Genomic DNA, 16,787 nt, shown 5'->3' on the forward strand with positions numbered 1-16,787 from the left:
ATACTGCATTAATCGTTGATTGTCCCTTTGGAAACAAATTTTTTTGATAAATAATACGAGCATAATCAAAAAAGTAATCAACATCATCATCACTCACAATTTTTCAAGTCTAATCTGCCACACTGAGGAAGCTTTCCTCCATTTTGTAGATTATCTTTTCAGCACTAAACACAATTTTTAAATCTCATAAAATTTCTTTGGGACTTTTCTCTAATCTGAGTAAAATTTAATGACTATCCATTGCTCCATGTTACACTCGTCTATCTGATGCATAGAGTAATTTTAAAATAAGAAAAACTTATTAAGTTTAANGTAGATTTCCTACAGACAAAGGCGGAAATGCTGGATGATTATTTTTCTTTTGAAATTGACAAGGTAAAAAATTTTCTGTTTGAAATTTCCATAGTCGACACATTTAAAGTAATTAGAAATATCAAACAGGATGGAAATTTGTGTGGATTACCTTTGTTATTGGAAAAATACATTCCAAATTTAGAAGGACTTCCTATATACATGCTGAGATTAGCAACCGAAGTAGAATGGAACAAAGAGCAAGAATGTTTCCAGACATTTTGTCGGGAAACCGCCCGTTTCTTTTCCCTTCCACCAAATTCGAATAAATCCGAAAATGAGGTAATTATAATTATGACTCACTTTAATTTTTATTCTTTGAATTTAAATTGATTTTACATGTTTAGGAAAGAACGGAATGGGAGTGGATGATGGAACACGTCCTTTTTTCTTCTTTCCGATCTTCCTTTCTTCCACCTTCCCACTTTGCCGAAGATAGTACGGTATTACAATTGGCAAATTTACCGGATCTGTATAAAGTGTTTGAGCGTTGTTAAACTCTGAGGTATTTTTATGTATAAAACACTGTATATAAATATAGTTGAAACATAGTTTTTAATGACATTTGTGTGTATTTGTATAATATTTGAAGTTAAATAATTATAAAATAATTAGTATAATAGAAACATGAAAGAAAAATTAATTTTTAACTTTCATATGGGTTTTATGATATTTATTCTACATTTATATTTTTTCTTTAGCGAAGAATATTTCTACCAACTGATGATTCGTGATTTCGGAAATTTTGGAGTATTACGTTTTTCGGTAAGAATTATTATTTTTAAAATATACAGGGTAAATCACAGCTTGTGTAAGAAATATAATGTATAATTATAAAAAATAACGAGCAAATTACTTATTGTGACTTTGTCACAATGCTGGATTGCAATTTTTTTAGATCTCAATATAGTGCTTCTGATTTTAGTGGGCCTCTGTATGTCATACTTTCCTGTTAACAAGAGAGTCGTGCCAGTTATCTATCTAACTGTTCTGTAGAAAATTTTTGAATTGAAATAACTTGACTTTTGGACCAAACCAGAAGTTCATATGTAGTTAATTAATCAGGCCTCCTGCCCCTAAGCTTTCCTTTTCTGATCTCAACATTCATCTATCTAACTGTTCTTAAGATTAAGGAAGGACAGACAGATGGACAGAGGTCTGCAATTTTAAAATTACAGCCCAATAATTATTTGATGTCTGAATGTTCATCACAAGAATGAAGAACCAATCTAAAAATATGCAATAGAATATATAAATATTATCATAATATTGTGCTGGTCAGTATACCAACTTTTATTTGATATAGATTCGGCAGTATGGCTTGACCAGGTCTACAGCAGGCACAAACTTAGCTAAGAAATATATAATCAAGAAGATAGAACCTGGAACAGTGTTCAATATTTGAACATTCTAAACAGGACAACAGATAAATGGCTTGATGACAATGCTGGTGAAACTACAACAGCTTTAATATTGGTACAGTGATGTATCAGCTCATTTTCAGACAGATCGGTGACATGAAAAAACATTTGACAATTACTAGATAGAATATGTTACGTGGCTACCCCATTCTCCAGTCTGGATTTTTTCCTATGAAGTAACTTAAAAGCATCATATGATATGGAGAGAGATATATGAGAGGCTGTAAAATAGTGNAGATCATTTTTCCATCGTTTTGAGTCATCAAATGAGGCGTTATGGGTGGGTGCAAAAGATGGCTTAAGGCAATGTTTTCAGAAGCCATACAAGCACTGGAAAAAGTGTTTTGTCACCCATGGGGATTCTTTTGAAAGTAGTAGTGGTGCATTGGTGTTTTAAACTATTCAAGAAAAGGAAGTATATATGCCAAATCCCCAGACATATTCACAATTAAGCAAATTTTGTGATAAAAGAAAAGTTGAAAATGCTAGAATACAACAATAAACAGTACATAAACATTTTCGAAAATTGTATGCTTGTATCTTCAGTGCATTTACAAATCAACATAGATATAAAATGAGTGACTGTACTTTTTGCAATGTTGTAAAATATTTTTATGATTTACTTCTTTCATGCATTCCATCTCATTTCAAACAAAATTTACTAAGCAGTTTTCATAAATATACAGATATATAAATAAATTGCCAGAATACGAGTTACGAGTGTCCTAGATTCTATAATCTAGGACACTCATAACTCGTATTCTGGGCAATATTTATGCTCATTCTATATCTTTTGAATGATATTTGACTAAATTTTGGGAATTAAAATGATGAAGTTTTATTTTTAATTTTTTCTTCTGACTTGAATTATGATTCATATTAATAATAAATGTCACTTTGAAGTTATAATTGTTCTTTATGTAAAGTGAAAATGTTATACAGAGTATACTCTCTATAAATATTCTGTATTTTAAAAATTTTATTTAAAATATTAATTTTGTGCTTGTTATTATTCAAGGAACCAGCATCTATAAAAGAATTAGCTTTAATAGCATTAGATAGCGAGGAGAGTGGATGGACTGAAACGGATGGTGAGAAATCTGATTTAGCACAATACATAGTAGATTTCCTACAGACAAAGGCGGAAATGCTGGATGATTATTTTTCTTTTGAAATTGACAAGGTAAAAAATTTTCTGTTTGAAATTTCCATAGTCGACACATTTAAAGTAATTAGAAATATCAAACAGGATGGAAATTTGTGTGGATTACCTTTGTTATTGGAAAAATACATTCCAAATTTAGAAGGACTTCCTATATACATGCTGAGATTAGCAACCGAAGTAGAATGGAACAAAGAGCAAGAATGTTTCCAGACATTTTGTCGGGAAACCGCCCGTTTCTTTTCCCTTCCACCAAATTCGAATAAATCCGAAAATGAGGTAATTATAATTATGACTCACTTTAATTTTTATTCTTTGAATTTAAATTGATTTTACATGTTTAGGAAAGAACGGAATGGGAGTGGATGATGGAACACGTCCTTTTTTCTTCTTTCCGATCTTCCTTTCTTCCACCTTCCCACTTTGCCGAAGATAGTACGGTATTACAATTGGCAAATTTACCGGATCTGTATAAAGTGTTTGAGCGTTGTTAAACTCTGAGGTATTTTTATGTATAAAACACTGTATATAAATATAGTTGAAACATAGTTTTTAATGACATTTGTGTGTATTTGTATAATATTTGAAGTTAAATAATTATAAAATAATTAGTATAATAGAAACATGAAAGAAAAATTAATTTTTAACTTTCATATGGGCATTAGCAGTGCATATCCGGCAGGGAGATACATTCCCACCATGAGTGGTCGCTGCAGAGCTTTTCTAGTGGCGCATCCAAGTCCCCAGTTTGAAAATGGCCTTAATAGCTAATGTAAAAAATTAGAATTTTTTAAGTTTAAATAGTTGTTACATAGAAGATATTCCATCAAGATTTACCTGTGCTAAAAAGATATTTACTTATTAATTTTGAAATAACAGAATTTGGTCCTTCTGACCATTTCGTAATAATACAGTAATAACTTTTTTCCCTGTAAGAAAGATAAAAGTAAGTTGATGGTGGTAATCCCAATGCACAAAAGTTTTAAATGGAAGTAGAGAAAGCTGCAGTTTTTAATGTTTTGATTATAATATCTTAAAAACAATTAAAAGTACAGGTAACAAAATGGTGGAAAAATTGATTTGAATACATGAAAGATTAGCATTTTGATTAAATTTAAAACAGAACCGACACAATTTAATTTTAATTAGATGGCATCACTTTGTTTTGATTTGATACAATTTTAAAATAATGAAAATATGTCTTCTTACTCAAAGATCATTTGTTATCTCGGAATCTTGCTCAACAGTTTGTTTACTCACAGAAGCCAAATTAGAAAGTAATATTAAAAAACTAAAGAAAGCTTCTGTTAGGGATAAAGATAAAATTCTGGCAGAATACAAATAAAATGCCATAAAGTGACATGCTAATAGTCTTGAAAAATTAATTTTTAAAAATTATTAATCACCACACCAGAATATTATCCATTAAAACAAGAAATAACTACTGTCTATCGACATTAAACAGTTTTTAATATACCGCAAGCACTTTCAACATTTTATCAATGTTATCTTCACCTTGTTTTAATAGAAATTAGTTTTTGATATTTTCCATTAAGCATTTCGGAAAAGAGTAAAATTAATGTCAATTATTATGTTGACTCATTTATGCAACAGTTGCCACAAGACAACCATTCAGAGTATGGTACATTACAATATCTGTGCAGTATCACTCTCCTAAGGACACTAGAAACATCTGTATCCAAGGATAATTTCAAATGGCAACCTTTTTGATACATTCAAAATAAATGGTTTCCATTATAACACAAAAACATTCTAGATGACACTTGGTTTAATCTAGAATGTTTTTGTGTTATAATGGAAACCATTTATTATCATTTTGAATGTATCAAAAAGGTTGCCATTTGAAATTATCCTACATTGCATTTCCAATACTGGTATGTTTTCTATTTAATAAATTGTTTTCCGGAGGTAATTCACAATACTGAAGCTTCACTAATTTCTATTTCATTTTTTGATACGAAAGCAGTAATATTCTGATTTCTTGAGGAGAGTCACTTAGCCTTGTTACTTTTATTACTGTAAATGATGTACCATAATTACCTTTTTTTTAATATTAAATTATTTTAATCACAAATTTTTTAAAATCATTACAATGATTTATTTGATGGAAAAAATATATGAGATCAGATATGAAAAGGACATGTAATAAAAAATCATAAATGCTGTCCTTCAAAATTGGCATTACTAATTTGTCATTTGATGTGTAAATGCAAGTTAAAAATAAAAAGCATTCTTATAATTGTCTGCAGATTAATTATGTAATGTAATTAATAAGGTAAACATTTTTTCTTTGAATTTTTCCTCATATATCCTTTTCTTGCAATATATAAGTTTTATTGTAACTGTTAAAGGAAGCAAGATAAAAATATAACTATAAATATTGCAACTTCACACGTGTGAAGTTGCAATCTCCCATAGACTAACAAATTTCCTGAATGGCATTTGGTAAGTTAGAGCAGTGTTCAGCAACCTGTGTGCCGTCACAAGGTAAAAGGTGTGACGTGAACTTTTACATATTCTATTAATTTCAAGTTTTATTTATATACTTTTATCGCAGTTGTTGTGTTTCTTATGCTTGTATTTCATTCACTGATGAAATATGATGTTAAAGCAATAAACACATATGTCGTCTCAGTACCCACTTATTCTTTTGAGTTATACATTGGACTCACACAGATCTTGAGCAACTCAAACGGAAAACAAGAACAACCCTTACTAAGCATAAACAATATCATCCTAAATCCACCATAGAAAGATTAACCCTTCCATGTAAAGATGGCGGACATGACCTGATTGACATAGTAAACCTTCACTACAAACAAATACACACACTGCGAGAGTTTTTCTACAAAAGCAAGAAACATCACAGTTACATAAAGCAATATGTCTAGCAGACTCAAATAAAATCACCATTAAACTTACATTTGTATCATATGGACAAGACAGAACATATAAAAAGCATAGACACTTAAGCAATCATGGGTTCAAAAGGCACTCCATGGCAGATATCCCTATGATCTAGCCCAGGATTTTATTGACAAAACTGTCAAATAGCTGGTTAGCTCGTGGATGCCTCTTTCAGGAGACGGAAGGATTTATGATTGCCATACAGGATCAGGTCATAAACAGTAAAACTACAGAAAACACATACTGAAAGTTATAACATTCACAAATGACACTTGCAGAAAATGTCACATCATGCCAGAAACTATACAACACATCACTTCTGGTTGCAAACTCTTGGCACAGACATAGTTTACATCAACATAATCAAGTAGCAAATACATCAAGAGCTTTCCAAGAAACACAAATTATTAGACATCCACAAACCATACTACAAATACGTTCAACAGACAGTATTAGAAAACAACACGCACAAACTGTACTACAACAGTCATAACCACAGATAAAACAATTTACCACAACAGACCAGACATTACATTCATTGACAAACACAATAAAATCACATACATTATAGACATATCCGTTCCAAACACTTACAATGTACAAAACACATGCAGTGAAAAATTCAGCAAGTACACAGAACTTGCCCAGGAAATAAGGCATCTGTGGAGGATGGATAGGGGTGCTTATTGTACTTGTCATTCTCTCTTCTACAGGTGTCATACCACAAATGCTACACAAAAGCCTGGAAACATTAAACTTGAATAGAAACACATACATCACACTACAGAAGGCCTCTATATTGAATACATGTCATATTGTTAGGAAAGTCCTGAATACAAACACACAATGACATGCTTATTTAATTTTTGTCTTTTTTTGAAGTTACTATGCCTTGACTCTGGTCCTGCATAGTACACAGCCATTGGTACCTAGTGTAACTCACAAAACTCAACATAATTGAGTTTTGTGGTTTATGGCATTACAAAATTCTATTAATAGTATCATATCATACGTTATTGAGGGGAATAACATTTTGGTGTGCCGTGAGTAGAAAAAGGTTGCGGAACACTGAGTTAGAGGTAATGTCTACTTAGCCAAACTGTAATTAAACATTTTTATTCAACACATTATTATTTTTGCTATAGCTAAGCAGTCTTTGCCTGTATTCATGTTGAATATTTTAATTGTAAATGATTCTTTTAAAATTCCTTTTTCACCGATAAAATTGAGAACTTTACTTTTTTTAACCAGAATACCAAAAAAAAAAAAAAAAAAAACATTTGGGACCGAACACAAATGGCTTAAATATATTAAATGTATACACTTTCTCCTAAATATTCTGTGCCTTAAAATACTTTAGTGTGTTAAGATTTGGATTTTTCAGTTCCTGGTTACATTTTAAGATCGAGAACTTAATCATTTGTGTATATTATCATAAAGCAATTCTGAAATTTGTCTTCAACTGAGAGTATAAATCAAGTGTTCAAGTGTTACTCCATGAAATTTTGTAATAAATTATTTTCTTAAACATACAAAGATGCCACTAGATTAAGGCGACCGAAAATTTTATTTTTACAGAAACTTTTTTTGGCTTTCTCGAAGCTTCGGACATTGCTTCGAAAAAGCCTAAAAATATATTTTTCTATAAAAATAAAAAACTTTTGGTTACCTTCGGCAGTGACTTTTAATGCTTAAGAGAATTTTTCTTGGAAATAAATGTCTATCATGTGTACGTTTGTCAAATGTTATATTTATACAGTTATAGAGATTGTCGGAAAAAACACTCGATAAGCGAAAGTTTTACTTTTTATTCTATCATCAAAACATGCTTCTTTTTCTTACAAACTTCACAATTCATCTGCTACACATTTTCAGTAAGGCACATAATTCCTTACCATTATCTTACACATCATTCGTCTTTTTGAAGTTGTTGAGCAGCAAACAACAAATTTATCAACAATAAACTTACAATCCTCAGTTGCCAAAATTTGATTTAAACATTATTTAGCATTGCCAATTTCAGCTTGGAGTAAAGTGGAATATTTTTCGTCAACACATTCGGTGCATAGCTCTCTAAATAATCGTGAATTACAATTTTTTCAAAGCCGGGCAAGTATCGCACTTAAAAACAAACAAACGGAAGAGTATTTTTTATTATTTTTTTTTTTGGTGTTTGTAACAAAAACACGATACAAATTATAACCTTTGAGTAATAAGCTGTTAAAAAATGAGTCGAATATAAAAAGTCTGTAAATAAAACGATCAAACAATTTATAAAATTCATTTAAATAATAAATTCAAAGAAAATCTCTCATGAAAAATTATACATCAAGAAAGTTTAAATAAATTAGCACATATAAAAAAATTTTAATTCTTGCAAGGAATGTAAGTAGTATTTTTTTTTTTTTAAATATATAAAATACATAAATTAATCTTCTTGATCATTGTTTAAAACAATAAAGATATCCTTACAAGAAAATAGTTTTAGTAAGCACTCGAGATTCAAAAATACACAAAAATTTTAGAATGTTTCATTTCTCCTCATGCATTTAATATGGACAAAAGAGCAGTGTCTGTTGTCGGACACTTCTAATTACTTAAATGCCATTTCCAAATTAACATTTATTTTGTATTTTGAATAAGCATTAATTATTTCTGACTTATGGCATTTTGAATTTTTATAGACAAAAAAGATACATAAACGTACATTTATTAAATAATACAGAATCACAAGACGGAAAAAAACACCATAAAGATTCCATGAAACTTAATAGAATATGTCAAATACTTAAAGGTAAGAAAAACTGATATTTAAAACAGTTTAATATTAAATTTGTCTTTGAGATAGAGAGATAATTTAAAGTAATATACAGTACACGGCAAGTCCTCCCTTAATGTTGTTTTATGTCATTGAGGTAAGATAGAAGTACATTTGTGATCATTTACTATTGTTTAATTTTCTTTATAAACAGTAAAACTGATTCTGTGAGGTAGGAATTAAATGCTTGAGGTTGCAAACACGATCCAATTATAATAATAATGACCGAATTATATCTTTATATCAACTAGCCTGTGGTTTCGTTATGCCGTTTTGCTTAACGCCAGTTTACAAGAACCTATCGACAACATTAAGTGAAGACTCGCTGTATACATTTTCAACAGAACATAATTCAATCAAGCTGCAAAGATATTTTTATATCTATTTAACATCTTATATCTAGAATTAAACTGTCACGATTCAATGTAAATAATTTTTTGTTCAATGCATTAACTGTCAAACAAAATGCTCCTGAATGTGATTTATATAATTATTATTATTTGGAATTTTTCTATAATATACATTTATGAATATTAAAGAACATTTTGGATCTAATCAAATTTGAATTTCTCTTTATATTTGTAAATAAATTCCAAATTTTTTTTTCAATGAATGGTTCTCAGTAGATTTTTGATACAAATTTTGTTTTTAAATGTTAATTTCAGAAAATGATTTATATATATATATATATAATTTTTTTTCTTCGAACTGGCAGTGATGACAGTTAATTATTTGCAAATAGAGCATGCTGGAAGACAATATCATAATTGTCCACTAATACCAATCGATGAGGAGGAACGTTGTGATCGTTAAATGCGATCACACTTTTGTAATAGTGTTATTTAAGTTTGATAAAAGATTTTTAAATTCTTTATTAATTCCTTCTTTAATAATAATGTTTATTCCCCTACAGAAGTTTATTACCTTTCTATAAATACTCTCAATTATGTTGAAACTAAATTCTTTTAAGCATATCAAAAGCTTAAACTCTCTTTGACTTAAGAGAATTTAGTAAAGGGAAACTAATTATTCGAGTTTTCTTGAATATGTTAAATGTTTAAAGAATTTTTCGTTCGTGCGTCAGCATGAAATTAAATTATTATTAACATAAGTACTTTATAACTAAATTTACTCATTATCTTAAGCAAAATCTAAAATTAAATTAAGTTCTACAAGAAATTGAATAATAAAAAAAAAAGAGTATTTATTATAATTATCCTCAATTTAATGGACTTATTGGAGAAAGTTTCTTAATGCTGTGAGTCCATTAAACTAATATGTTTAAGACATGCAACATACAATATTCAATGCACGTGAACTGAATGCATAATGTAGTAAAACAGGAATACTATTGTTGAGTAATGAACATTTCTGATATACAATACTTTCATTTTATTTTTATTGTTCTATAAATGGAACAAAACCCTAATTTTATCTAAATGACTTAAGGCCATATTTGCAACCAAGAATTACAAAGTTAACTGATAAACATTCATGCACTAAAAGTAAAGCAAATGCTTACTGGTTAACTTCTAACTCTTGGTTCTCGAATGTGAGTATGACCATTAATTAGCATTAAACAACACAAGGTTCCGAACAAAAACTCTGACTGGATAAAAATGAATACGTTTAAAATACTATATTAATACTACTACTGGTGTACAAACATCTGTCGGCTCGAACGAACAATGCCTGTTGGTGCCGACGAGTGGATAATTAGAGAATGTGGCAGCAGCCATTCACCACTACACAAAATTTATATACAGGTCCATTAAATTAAGGACTTTGTATGTATGAGCATATTTTTATTGTTGATGCTGATTTCTTAAGGTGTTTCAATTACATGAATTTCTAAAATTTATATTTTGATGAAAAAAATACATGGTCTTCCAAAAAGATTTCAAATTATTGTATTAGCCATGTTAATTATTATCTGGGAACATTTTAACACACATTAAAATATTGGAAATTGTCCAAGTTTCACATTTGTCCACTACAATTTCTCAATGCATATACCTCTGGTCACATGGCGCACATTCAATACTCAAATTATTCCTATGTTTGCTACAGCATATCCACTGTCACTCCTCCCACAGCAGCCTCAATTCTACCGCTCCTGTAGATTACTCGCATTTTACAATGACAAGTAATTCCGACTTTGCAAACAGCAGAACACTTTCTCTGTTGTAGAACACTTTTTATTTACAGCATTTCCTAAAGGCAGCAGACAACAGGCTGTCTGAATGCAGATGTGACTGGACAGTTACTCTATCAATAGGTGTATGTTGCATTCTTCTTCGGTAATAATTAACATAATTACAGTAGTTTAAAACTATCATTCGTTTTGGAAGACCATGTATAAAGTAATATATTCAAAAACAAATTAAATAATAAATAGATAATATATACTTCTTAAATATTTATCATGCAAAATCTTAAAACAGAAACAAATTTTTTTAATAATAAACTCGTTACATTTTAAACTGAAAAGTCAAAGTATGATCTTTTTTATATAATCATTTTTATACACTCTAAAATAATTTTATTATTGAGCTGTGTAATTTAATACTCATAAGTTTATGTTAGCTGTTATTAAAAAAATATAACAACCAGCACAAACTCACAATGTTCGTTTTATTTTTGGATTGATGCTAAGAAAATCATATTTTAATCTTATTACTTTTGATTAAAATTAATATTTAATGTTAAAAAGTTCACAAATTTTAATTAAAGAAGGAATTCATTTGCAATTCTTTTTTAATTGAGGCTTATTTCCAAAAATACAGATGATATTTTTAATCATATTAGCAACAATTTCCCAAAAATTTCAAAGTTTAAAGTGAAATTTAATTGAATTGTTAATTAGAAAACAATTTTAAATCCAAATATGTTCGTTCTTAAAGCAATATGAATTTTAAATGTTTAAAACAAGAATATTTTTATCTAAGGATAGACAGAAAATACAAATAATGGTGAACAATTCATAATTAGTTACATTTAATTAATTAAATCAAAAATTTTTGATTATAACGATTGGAAATAATGATAATATTTAAGTATTTCTTCTAATTGTATTTTACGATCCAATAAGTAAAATAAAAATTATATTTTATCACAGACTTTCCCAATTATTTAGAAACAACCAACAATTCTTGGTATCATTTGATGTCAGAAGCCTATCCAATTTTTCTTTTAATGCTTTTTTTTATAGATATGTAAAAACTCATTTGAAATTTCCAACCAACAACGAAATTACTTTGTATATAGTTTCATTAATCAATTAGGCAATGTTGGAATTCAAAAGGCAATTGGGGTTTGCATATTTCAGATAAGAAAAATATTTTCATTATTATAAGCAAGTCGAGAAATTTTTTTTTTCTTATCTAAGAGAAAAATAAATATTTAAAATTCCTTCAATGTCGATAATTTTTAACAATATTAATGAATTAAAAGGAACCAATTAAATCAGAGTGGAAACAGGAGTTAATGACGAAAGAAACAAACGGATTTATCTTGGATCTGTCAAGATTTATATTAACTTTCAATGTTCATAGAATTTATTTGTAATAAAAGTTGATTCTGCTTTCAAAATTTCAAAAATAAATATTTTCATATTCTCTACACTTTACAATTCCAATTCTGTTTCTTGTAATTTTTAAGAACAAGATTTTTGTACATATTTGTATGACAATAAATATACTACGATATATAATACTTGTGTAACTAAATCAAGTACATATATTCTATACAATTATATTTGATTTTAGATCACAAAGGCTAATCCGAATTACCTGCTAGAACCCAATCTTCCTACTGCAAAGCTAGATACAAGTTTTTTTAATGCTCGAGATTTAGCAACTTTAAACACAATGTTCACAACCCGGTTTGCTTTATAAACAATATTTCTCGATTTATTAACTGAAATACCTATAATCTTACTATCAAAAGCTCTTTGCAACCAACCTCACTTATATACAAGCGATACGTTAGGAACATTCAAATGATTTTTGGCTAACTCGATTCAATAAAATGAGTTTCGATCGTCTCGGCACTTGACGAGACAATCGTAAAAAAACTTCATAAAATCATCCTAATGAAAACAACATTCAAAAGACAAATATATTAACAAACACTGGAAGTACATAAATAGGTATATTCATATTTATATGAAGCAATATAAAATTAAATTACATTTATTCCTGAATTTGGTTTTTTAAGATGTTCTTTTTATCATTAGATGAAGTTGAATTTTATATAATGATGCATTCTTCCCATAAAAAAAAAGAGAGAAGAATTATTGAGAGACGTGCAATATTCCTTATTAAAACTTACATCAACTAAAAAGAATTATTTCAATAATTGAGCAAGCTGCAGACAATGGAATAATCATATTAAAAATTTTAAAGACTATCTAAAAATCACCTCAGATTAGTCTAGCTGGCAATTAGTTTTGCCATTCTCGTACTTATAGATTTATTAAAATAATGATAAACCCTGTGTTTTAATATTCCTTTAAATAATGACAAAATCAAAATATAATGACATCGCGATACAAATGAAGAGTATTTTCTCGGATATTATCGTATGGTAAAATTATATTATATATGCAAATTTGGATAGAATATAAAAAATTGGATTTTGATTCAATCGATAGTTATAGTATGACAAATACATTTCAAATAGAATAGTTATGGGCAGGATATACATATTTTAAAATCATAATATAAAGAATCATTTAAAATGATAAATCTCATATAAGTTTTCTTGTTTTATCATAAACATACAAAAAAATTACTTGCAATCATTTCTTTTTTCTAATATGATTTGTAAACGAGTTAAATTGTTATAAACCTTAACCTAAAAATAAATCAAAGATCAAGAAACTCTTATCTTTTTTTTTCATTCTGAATGTTTGGGAAATTTGTGTATTAGATTTTAGGGGATAGCCTTAGGGTAATATGAAATATTTTCTTTCTAATTTATAAATTATTTATATTAAATTTTTAAATATAAAAAGAGATAAGAAACAATAAATAATCTCAATACAGTTACAGTAAGAAGACAACACAAAATTTAATATAATCATCTTTAAACTTATAAATCAATATTGTAAAAATAATGAATTAAAGAAAGAATATTTTAAAATAAATATGAATTCTACTTCTTAAAGTGTATGAAACTAAATGACAAATCATATATATACATGTATACAAACTCAATGATATCTATACAAAATTATAATCCAATAGGAGTTATTTCAAATTATATTTTTAAATCTACACTTCTTACTTCTCCTACAATATAATTATCACTCTGGACATCCTTAACCATTTTCGAAAGAGAATGAAGATAAGGATATGCTGCCCGCAGAAGCATATTACAGAAGGCAAGTCCAAAGGAAAGCTTTTAGTTTGGAGGGATTCGTTGAGAACGTAGGATTTTGCTTTTCTAAAAATAAAACAAACATAAATATTTATTTTTATTCTTTTACATAAATATTTTACTTTGTATGAAAAATAATTTTAATTACCTGAAATTCTTCCTCTGTTTCCATAAGTCCATTTACGGTGACTAGTTGATATTGTCGAGCTTTCAGTGCAGACAGTGGCCGCCGTACTAGACGCATGGCATTAGCATTACAGGCAGTGTTATTGAATTGCTCCATTTGAGCTTTACTATGACTAGGATCAAATACTAATAGCTGAAGTTCTCCATCTTTTAATTCCTCAATTCCAATAATAGTCCTACTGTGCCCTATATTATTATTATTTATTAAATGGTTAATAATTAACAGAGGAAAAAATTGAATTATTAATAATGAAATAAGCAGTAAAATACCATGGTGTTGGAGGTAGATTGGAGAAAGAAAATCATCATCTTTTGTGAAATATTCCTTCACCCACTGAAACATTTCGGGGTGTGTACCATTTGGACCCGTAGCAGTATGGCAGTCTATTAAAATACACCTATATAAAGAAACATAATAAATTGTTATAATAGTGGATAGTAGATTTATAAATTTTTATAACAATTTTAATAAAAAAATGTTATTAATTTCTTTAAAAATATTCTGATGTAAATAATCATTATTATAAATCTATCAATTAGGAAAAAAGGCCTTACAATAATAACTGTATGAACTAAAAATAACTTTCTACAGGAGTAACAGAACATTATTTTTAAATATAAAATAAATTATTAAATATGTTACTAATCAAAGTCTTTTACAACTTTATGAATTTATTATAAAGTAACTAATTAAGTGAAAGTAATGATGACAAAGGATGAAGCTTACTAGTTTAAGTGATATAGTAAATAGCAGTACAAAAACAGAAGAAAGAAAAAGAAAGAAATGCATAATTTAAGGAGGAAGAAAAACAGAAAAAATAATCAAAAGTTAAAATACTAATAAATTCAGACTTGCTTTACATACAATATAACCCACACTCAGCAGAGAGATATAACAATTTACTATACATCCCAATGTTTGTAACAATTTATAGATATATTTTGAGTTTTAAGTCTAAAGATGGCCTTAGGATAAAACATTTGTAAAAGTAATTTAATGAACAATTTTTCTCAGCAAATGTTAGATGCCATATTAAGATTATAATATATTGCTTCACATTATTTTTATAAATGAATTGTGAAAGTTGAATAAAACAAATGGAAAAAAATCCAATAATGATCTCATCAGTAACTGGTATACCAATATGTCAATCTTCTGACCTAAGAAGTGTCAACTTATGCTTTCTCAAAGTTCATAGCNGTCGACCAATCCGACAATTTGCATATAGCAAATTGTCGGACAACATCGACAACACGATTTCGACAACATCAATAATTAAAATTTTAGTTATATGCACACATCCAATAGTCTTTGCTTATTGGATGTATTTGTTTATTAGTTTTTTTACTGAGAAATTTAAATTTGGCAGTGATTCTTACACACTACATTCATTACAGATTTATTAAATGTGACTAATCAAAGTGATTTTTACAACTTTATGAATTTATTATAAAGTAACTAATTAAGTGAAAGTAATGATGACAAAGGATGAAGCTTACTAGTTTAAGTGATATAGTAAATAGCAGTACAAAAACAGAAGAAAGAAAAAGAAAGAAATGCATAATTTAAGGAGGAAGAAAAACAGAAAAAATAATCAAAAGTTAAAATACTAATAAATTCAGACTTGCTTTACATACAATATAACCCACACTCAGCAGAGAGATATAACAATTTACTATACATCCCAATGTTTGTAACAATTTATAGATATATTTTGAGTTTTAAGTCTAAAGATGGCCTTAGGATAAAACATTTGTAAAAGTAATTTAATGAACAATTTTTCTCAGCAAATGTTAGATGCCATATTAAGATTATAATATATTGCTTCACATTATTTTTATAAATGAATTGTGAAAGTGAAAGTTGAATAAAACAAATGGAAAAAAATCCAATAATGATCTCATCAGTAACTGGTATACCAATATGTCAATCTTCTGACCTAAGAAGTGTCAACTTATGCTTTCTCAAAGTTCATAGCAACACTTTATGACATCTTTCCCTTGACTTCTAGTCACCTCTGAGAAATTTTCACCTTTGAATATGACAAAGAATGACATCATTGGGATTAGTGTTTGTGTGCCTTTCTATCTAGTTGATGAAATTTGTATTTGTATGCTTCATCTGTATTTCTGTTTTCCAATTTGGGTGCTTTCCAATGTGGGATACATTGTTTGAATTCAAAGCTCTACCTCATCGAAAACTGTTTCCTTGTACTTTCCAGAATGGGAAGTATTTGTCAGGATTTGTAAGGTATCATAATTTGTAAACACTCTCTCTCTGTGATGACAACACATGTAACTGTAAATACTATGTCTTACTTAGATATATAATGTACTGTATGAACTTTTGTGCTGTCTAATAAATATTTAAACATATAATAAGTGTAGTTAATTGTATTGAGTGATCCATTCAACTGAATCTCATCATTTCTTACTCCATCCCCTTGCCCTAGAGAACACATGAAAATGCATTATTGCCATCCTCAAAAATACAATCCTACAAAAATACTCAAAAACTTGCATAGTAGGCGTAACCTAC

General features: G+C 28.4%; 3 protein-coding genes across 4 annotated transcripts in view; 2 read left to right on the top strand and 1 right to left on the bottom strand.

Annotated features, from left to right (window-relative positions):
• The first annotated feature begins 318 nt into the window (after positions 1-318).
• On the top strand, positions 319-921 carry LOC111624471 (DNA mismatch repair protein Mlh1-like). Its single transcript, XM_023367315.1, has 3 exons — positions 319-375; positions 442-633; positions 699-921. The coding sequence occupies exons 1-3, from the start codon at positions 340-342 to the stop codon at positions 846-848; spliced, it is 378 nt and encodes a 125-aa protein (XP_023223083.1). The 5' UTR covers positions 319-339; the 3' UTR covers positions 849-921.
• A 113-nt stretch (positions 922-1,034) lies between these two features.
• LOC111624470 (DNA mismatch repair protein Mlh1-like) lies at positions 1,035-8,761 on the top strand. Its single transcript, XM_023367314.1, has 5 exons — positions 1,035-1,116; positions 2,791-2,955; positions 3,022-3,213; positions 3,279-3,436; positions 8,547-8,761. The coding sequence occupies exons 1-4, from the start codon at positions 1,075-1,077 to the stop codon at positions 3,426-3,428; spliced, it is 549 nt and encodes a 182-aa protein (XP_023223082.1). The 5' UTR covers positions 1,035-1,074; the 3' UTR covers positions 3,429-3,436; positions 8,547-8,761.
• Positions 7,657-16,787, bottom strand: part of LOC111624468 (zinc finger with UFM1-specific peptidase domain protein-like) — a 40,937-nt gene continuing 31,806 nt past the window's right edge. The window contains exons 5-8 of one of the 2 annotated variants that reach the window (XR_002756578.1): positions 14,519-14,646; positions 14,211-14,434; positions 13,970-14,128; positions 7,657-8,109 (exon numbers count right to left, since the gene is read on the bottom strand). Coding sequence is in view for 1 of the 2 variants with exons in the window: in XM_023367310.1 (XP_023223078.1) it covers positions 14,087-14,128; positions 14,211-14,434; positions 14,519-14,646 (394 nt within the window). In the remaining variant the exon portion in view is untranslated. Of the gene's footprint in view, positions 8,110-11,691; positions 14,129-14,210; positions 14,435-14,518; positions 14,647-16,787 lie in introns of those variants that run through there. The other variant, XM_023367310.1, reaches the window with a different exon arrangement.

Source organism: Centruroides sculpturatus, unplaced genomic scaffold, assembly GCF_000671375.1.
Source record: "Centruroides sculpturatus isolate CEXI.00-Female unplaced genomic scaffold, Cexi_2.0 scaffold286, whole genome shotgun sequence".
In the NCBI taxonomy this organism is placed as follows: Eukaryota; Metazoa; Arthropoda; class Arachnida; order Scorpiones; family Buthidae; genus Centruroides; species Centruroides sculpturatus.